The 6,822-nt window shown below is 25.8% G+C and overlaps 1 protein-coding gene across 16 annotated transcripts; it reads right to left on the reverse strand.

The window, feature by feature from the left end:
- Positions 1–1,676: 1,676 nt before the first annotated feature.
- Positions 1,677–6,558, reverse strand: LOC145311653 (sodium/potassium/calcium exchanger Nckx30C-like). Of its 16 annotated transcripts, none has more exons than XM_080150596.1 (15): positions 5,604–6,540; positions 5,476–5,497; positions 5,294–5,317; positions 5,157–5,215; positions 4,975–5,069; positions 4,835–4,884; positions 3,841–3,927; positions 3,679–3,783; positions 3,209–3,350; positions 3,011–3,126; positions 2,808–2,944; positions 2,334–2,468; positions 2,022–2,128; positions 1,928–1,960; positions 1,677–1,878 (listed from the first exon to the last, which is right to left on the reverse strand). In XM_080150596.1, exons 1-13 carry the CDS (start codon positions 6,422–6,424, stop codon positions 2,023–2,025), a joined length of 1,899 nt encoding a protein of 632 aa, XP_080006722.1. In that variant the 5' UTR covers positions 6,425–6,540; the 3' UTR covers positions 1,677–1,878; positions 1,928–1,960; position 2,022. The 16 variants fall into 16 exon arrangements, with proteins under 16 accessions (XP_080006722.1, XP_080006721.1, XP_080006720.1 ...); XM_080150595.1 differs by having other exon boundaries at positions 5,476–5,506; XM_080150594.1 differs by having other exon boundaries at positions 5,476–5,515.
- Positions 6,559–6,822: the final 264 nt, after the last annotated feature.

Below are 6,822 nucleotides of genomic sequence, written 5' to 3' on the forward strand. Positions count from 1 at the left end.
ATTGTAAATTATAAACTCATTTTCTTAAATTTTAAAAAATCTATAAATTGATTAATGATTTGATGGTTCAAACAAGCAAAATCCAAACATTTTACCAAAAATTTAATCTACAGAAGAAGTAGTCAATTTATTATCCTTCGTTTTATTTCCTAAGATCTCTGTTTTACTTTATTTGTTATGTTTTTATAGTTATTAATTGTAAATAAAAATAAAAAAAGGTCAAAACTAGATTTGTAAGCTCCAATAGGGCTAACAAAAATGTTATTAAGTTTTCTAATGTTAGTCAATTCAGCATTTTACGACAAATTAATTTGAAGTAAAAATCATGCAAACCTTTATAAAAAATTTTAATTGCGTAAAAAGTATAAGTTGAAATAAAACAAGGATGACAACATCCATAAGTAGCATAGCACAAAATCTAAAATAAAATAAACAAACAGACTAAGTAAATTATAGAACTGATTAACTGTTATCATAACAAAGAAACGAAAAAGATAAATATGCAAAAACTTAAAATCATAAAACTTTTAAAAAATTAAGGTTTCTGAAAGTTTTAAAAAGAATAGCAGCTTGAAAGCAATCAGACTACCAAAAATAGGAACAAAAAAAAACTTGCAAAAAGTAAAAGCGATATAAGACCTGTTTAGAAGCAGTTTTGCCACAATTAATGATGAATACCTAATTATGCTGACAAAAAGTTTCAGCCTTCTATCTTTTACAGGATCCAAAAAATTTAGTCTTAACAAAAAAGCGGCTCTTAGCTGCTTAAAAGCAGTCTGACCGCTATTGATGTTTCAGCTTTCTATCTTTTGTAAAAGCTGAGAAAATCACGTTTTCCCAAAAACGTTTCAAACATACATACATACAGACAGACATTTCAAATTATAAAGTAGCTTCGCTACTTAAGAAAGTCTTCAAAAAGTGTTTTTATTTTTGATGTAAAATGTTGTGAAAAAAACATTTTATAGCTATGTTGATCAGAAATATGTTAAATTTTTTTTTTAGAATTTAAAAAAGAAAGTTCCAAAAAGTAAAAAAAAAGTAAAAATCATATTTGTTAGTTTTTTTTTATATTTTGTATCTATTTTTTTTCAGAACCTAAAATTAATTAATAAAAAAAACCCTGCTAAAATATTTTGATTTAACTGTTTTTATGTTTTTTTTCTTCACTATACATAGATCCCAGGGCTCGGCACTCACTTTTGACTTGATATAGTGTTAGACTAAGTAGTGCAGCCCTAAAATAGAGTAGCTTTGCTCTTCTGACCAAACTGACTGCCTGGAGTTTTTGTATTTTTTGCAAATTATTTGCACAGAATTTTAATATTTATTTATCATTTTTTTAATAATGATGAATGCTGTATGTGATATTGAATTAATTTGCAAATTAGATTTTAATTTTAAAGAAAAATTTTTTTATTTTGTTTTTATTAAACTGTCATTTTAAACTATAGCTTAATTTGCTTAAAATTTAATTTTATTGATTGCATTTAAACTATCAAAAAATGTGCAAATTTTATGCATATGTTATGTACTACATAATATAAATTTTTTTTTTAAATTTTAAAATTGGTTGTTTATTAAAAATTAATGTTTTGAAAAAAAAATTAAAATTCCGACAATAAACATTTTTAAAAATTAGATTTAAACAAAATAATAAAAATAATTAGATACTGTTTTTGGCAAATAGATTTATTTTATAGAATAGTAAGATAAAACCATCAGTAACTTCTATAGTAGCTGAGAACGACACTTTTAGACATTTAATTACATATTTAAAATAAACTTTAACATTTTTAATAGGTAAATTTAACAATATAATATAATGAACTTTTATATAATTTTCTTTCAATATTTGTTGAACAACATTTTCTAAAACTAAAAAATAATTATTTTTTACAAATTTTTTTACAAGTAAACAACTTACCTATTTTACCGACTAAAAAAGTTGAGCAGATTGCTAAAAAAAAAAAATATTTTAAATTTGATAATAAAATTTTTTAAAATTATTTTTTTTTTACCTTAAAGAGGACAAGTTATCCATTCATACTCGAAAGAAAGAGAAACAAGTACGAAAATGAAGTATAATATGAACATTGAAAATCCCAAAAATTTAGACATTTTCCAACCTGTTTGTGTTTGTTTGTTAATTAAAAACTCTTGTATTGTTTTTTTTTGTTAAGATTTGAAATAAAAGACTTTTTAAATTGATTAAAAAAAATTTTATTTTAGGAAATATTTTTCTAAAAAAATAAAGTTTTTAAAGTATTTTGTCAAAATAAATTTTTAAATTTTTTTATTTTTTGTATTTTTTAATTAAATTAACAAACTTTCCTGATATTAAAATACATAAAAACACGGCGATGAGCATTGAAAACAGTAAAACTATTGAACATCCAAGTCCTTCACTGCTTACAACAATTGGTTGTTGAAAAACGCATGTATATAAAAACCAAGGAAAAGGTAACCTAAAAAATAGTTATTTTAAAAATTAAAATGCGTATTAATAGTTTTTTTTGTATTCATTCGAATTTAGTGGATAGGAATTGGTTCTCATAAATACAAAAAAAACTATGTTTAGCATCGTATTATATCCAGTTTTCTACGAATATAGAAATGTACAATCATAAGATTAAAACCAGTTTTTTTGGCTGGTGCCTGGTGCCTAAACAAAAAATCAATGTTTAGTTTTTTTAGCCCGTGTTTTTAGCTCTTTGAGTATAAAAAACTGGTTTTAATCTTATAATTGTAAATTTATGTCCGCAAAAAACTGTAAAAATATGATGCAAGAAATAACTTTTACTCACCCAACAGTAACATCAAATATATTACTTCCGACTGAAGATGAAACCGCCATATCACCAAATCCTTTTCTTGCTACTATAACGCTTGTTATTAAATCTGGAATAGAAGTTCCAGCAGCTAAAAACGTTAAACCCATGACCTAAAAAAAATATTTATAATGACTATTTAAAAAATAACTTATTTGTTATAATTTTTTAAAACTAACCTCAGGAGGAAGTCCAACTGTGTCTCCTGTTACAGTTGCCCACCAAACCATTAGGTAAGAAAATGCTGCAATCCATACAATGCTTCCAACAAACGTTACGACAAAAAACTTTTTGGCTAAAAAATAAAAAAATTTTATTTTTTTTAACAGCAAAGTAATTTTTAGTGCGGAAGATTAAAGTGCAGTGCGTTAGCTAACCTGATTCTTTTCGAGTATCAGGCAAAGTTAGCCACAATGGCACAATAATTGGCAAAAATGCGACGTATGTTATTCTTTCTCTACATGAATCTGGCCATGAAAGATCCAAAGGTTGGTTTTCTTCCTCTTCTTCAATCATTTCCTATTAAATTAAAAACTTTAACTTACATGATTTTTTTCTTGTGTCTGGAAGCGTTAGCCACAAAGGAAAAACAATTGGGAGCAGTATAAAGTAAGTTATAGTTTTAGTCAAAGAATGTGTCGGAATTGACATATCTAGAGGTTCTGGTTCTAATTCTTCAATTTCAGCGTTATCTCCATCTTTTTCCTATAAGCGAACAAAATCAAATAAATTAACAAAAAAATGTTAAAATGTAATAAAGTGCATTATTTTGTGTGATATAAGTGCCAAAATAAAAAAAAATTATCAAAACAATAGTGCTTTAAAGTCAAGTCAAAAATTTACATACATTTCCCATAAAAGTGTTAGATGGAGAAAAAACTCCGTCAATTTCTTTTTGTTTTCCTAATTTTGATAATTGTTCTGAATTTGTGTACGCATCAACTTGTTTGACCTGTAACACATTGTAAACTATTCAAACTTTCAAAACATGCAAAAAAAAAGTAAATACCTGATTATTGTCATTTGCATCTGAATAATGAGAATCACCAGTAGTGCCATTAGAACTATCTTGGGGTTTTGTAGCATCCAATAAAACCTAAGAGAATAAATTTTTAAAAACAAGGATGACAACATCCATAAAAGCGAAGCACTAAAACGGTAGGACAAACGAACATTATAGTATAGTATATTATTGTATAGTATAGTATACTGAATAATCAGAATTTAAAAGTATAAGAGTCGAAGCAAAATTGTAAGTAAATATGTTGAAAAACTGCTTGAAGCAGGATAATATTTATGGACATACTTATATTTTTGGACTTAAATATAGAGTTGCTTTGCTTATAATATTGTTCTATGTTGTCTTAGGAATCAGTATACCAAAAATCAGATCAAACCGATAATTAGAACACTTAAAAATTTGTTGTTAAAAAAGTAGAAAATCAACATGTTTAAAATAGACGTACGGACATTAAAGAGTTGCTACGCTTTCTAAATCGTACCCAACTACTACAGGAATCATCATGCAAAGTTTAAAATCGATAGGACAATTCAAACATGCCTAAGTTAACGAATAAAAGCTATCTATCTCGGACGGACGGACGGACGTATTAACCGATTCTAATTATAGAAAAGCTTCGCTTTTTAAAATATATATAATTTTTATTATAACTAATCTTCTTTAGTCTCATATCTTAAACACCTAATAATGAGAAAATTGATTAGGAATTTAAACACCAGACAAATGGACAAAACAATGCAAAGACTAAATAATAAAAATTTAAAAACTTTAAATTTTTTTTATTAATATTTTTTCTTTAAATTTAAGTTTTTGAAGATTTTTTTAAAAATGTGTAATAACATATGTAATATTTTTTTTTTATGCCAAACTTTTATTCAAATTTATGTTGTAGATTTTAAAGATTTAAAATATTTGTTCTATTTCTTAGCTTATTTACTTTTTTTCCTGTTCATATGGTTGATTTTTTAAGTTTAAACTTAACCTTTAAACTTGCTATGGCATGTAATTGAGTTGCCTTTTCATCTACTTTACCTAAAAAAATAAATAAAACATGTTTTAGTATAAGAAATATTTAAATTTAAAAAATGTTTTTTAAAAATATTATGACATTAAAAATATTACCATCGTGTAAAGGATCAATTGTGTGTATCATAAGTTGTAAAAGGCCATGTCGAAAATGAGATCCAGAATGTAAAACAGGTATTCCAGTTGATGGTCTTTAAATAAATGCAGTTAAAAAAAAAAATTTTTGATAAAAATTGTTATTTAAAAAAAAATGAAATTAAAAGTTTGTAAACTAAAACCTATGGCCTCCTTCATTAACCATTGTTGATGCTGCCATAGCTCCTCCTGTAACTCCTGCCTGCAAAATATTCTTTTGTACTTTTAAAAAAAGATAAGAGTTAATTTTAGAATAAATTTTTCTTTATTTATTTCTTACCAAAGCAGCTGCAGCAGAGTGGTGCTAAAATTAAAAAGCTAAATAGCTAAAAGTGCAATATATATTATATTTTTATTTAATTTTTTTTTGCTTAATTTAAAAAAACCATGCATTAAAAAAAATGTTTTCCTTAAAGTAATTTTGTGCAATAAACAGTGCTAATTTGTTAAAAAAAAACTTACACTTGGAACAAGATGATCAGTACTGGTTACCCTAGGAATCCTGTAATCATATCCATACAAAATATTTCAATTGTTTCTATTAAAATTTTTTTTTTTAATTTAATTTTATTTAGATGGATATAATTTGCCTGTTTTTTGAAAACATTTTTTTTATTGTTGATTCAGCTGCTGCATTGTATTTCATAAATAATACATATGCAGCGTACACAGTAAGCAAACCAAGTGCCTCCCACCATTCAATTTGATTATCAAGAAAAAATAAAATTAAAGTCATTAAAGAAATGCTGTAAAAAGTACAATCTCGAAACAATGGCCACCATGTCAAATAAAGCACCGTTTTACTAAAAAGTGCACACATTCCGATCACAAAAAGAATGTTAAACACTGCTGAGCCTACAATTGTTCCAATTCCGACATCAGAAAAAGCAACAAACACTCCAATAACTGAAGTAAATAGTTCTGGTGCTGAACCTCCTGCTGCCATAAAAGTTGCACCTGCAACATCTTCACTTATGCCTAATTTTTCAATAATTACATCCAAAGATGGCACAAAAAATTCATCACAAACGATTGCTAAAGCAACAAACATATAAATCAAACCAAGAACATGAAGAATAACAGCTCCGTTTTTTCTTTGTTCTTCTGTAAAAAGATCCTCAGGAAATAGCGGATCTGCTTCTACAGTTTCGTTTTCAGTTTGCAATAAATGTCGTAATTTGAATTTATCACTTATTTCAGTGTTTTTATTTTGTTTGCTTATTAGTTCTTCCGTGTTCATAAAACTATTAATTGAAACATGATTTATTGAAAATTTACTCAAGGTTTTTTGGAAGCACATGAGTCCAACAACGTAACATAAAACAATTATTATATTCAATCCAACGACTTCAGGATCTTTCCAATTTTTGCCATTGGTAAATTTGGCTTTGTAGTGTTTTTTGTTAAGCATTTTTAATTCAAAAAAAAGTTTTCTATAAACAAATTTTTTTTCTCATTAAATGAGAATTATCTACAGTTTTTTCATTATTTAACAATTGGGGAATAACCACTTACTAAAATGAGGTTGTCGAGGCCAAAAAGACCTCGAAAAAGAGGTTTGGGGAACCATGTGAAAAAGAGATGCTCTATGAAAATCAAATCCTCGCACAACAAATATGCTCACACAATGCTTAAATCTTATAATATTTTAACAAAAAATTAAGTTCTTAAAATCATAAAAGTAATTTAAAAATATTATGTAAAAATAATTATAAAACTCTACTTTTTTTGTACAAAAAAAAATTGATATATAACTAGTTTGTAATTTAAGGTTATTACAAAATTATATACAGATTTATTTTTAAATAA

This window comes from Acartia tonsa, chromosome 2 (genome assembly GCF_053477335.1).
Source record: "Acartia tonsa isolate MP-2025a chromosome 2, ASM5347733v1, whole genome shotgun sequence".
NCBI classification, from domain to species: Eukaryota; Metazoa; Arthropoda; class Copepoda; order Calanoida; family Acartiidae; genus Acartia; species Acartia tonsa.

What these genes read in the sequence shown, in the direction of transcription:
- LOC145311653 (XM_080150594.1), bottom strand. Translation starts at nt 6,424, where the DNA reads ATGCTTAACAAAAAACACTACAAAGCCAAATTTACCAATGGCAAAAAT. An exon ending in GTTAATGAAGGAGGCCATAG is followed by an intron (nt 5,070 to 5,156) that starts GTTTTAGTTTAC and finishes ATTTATTTAAAG; the next exon opens with ACCATCAACTGGAATACCTG. An exon ending in TTATGTATTTTAATATCAGG is followed by an intron (nt 2,129 to 2,333) that starts AAAGTTTGTTAA and finishes AACACAAACAGG; the next exon opens with TTGGAAAATGTCTAAATTTT.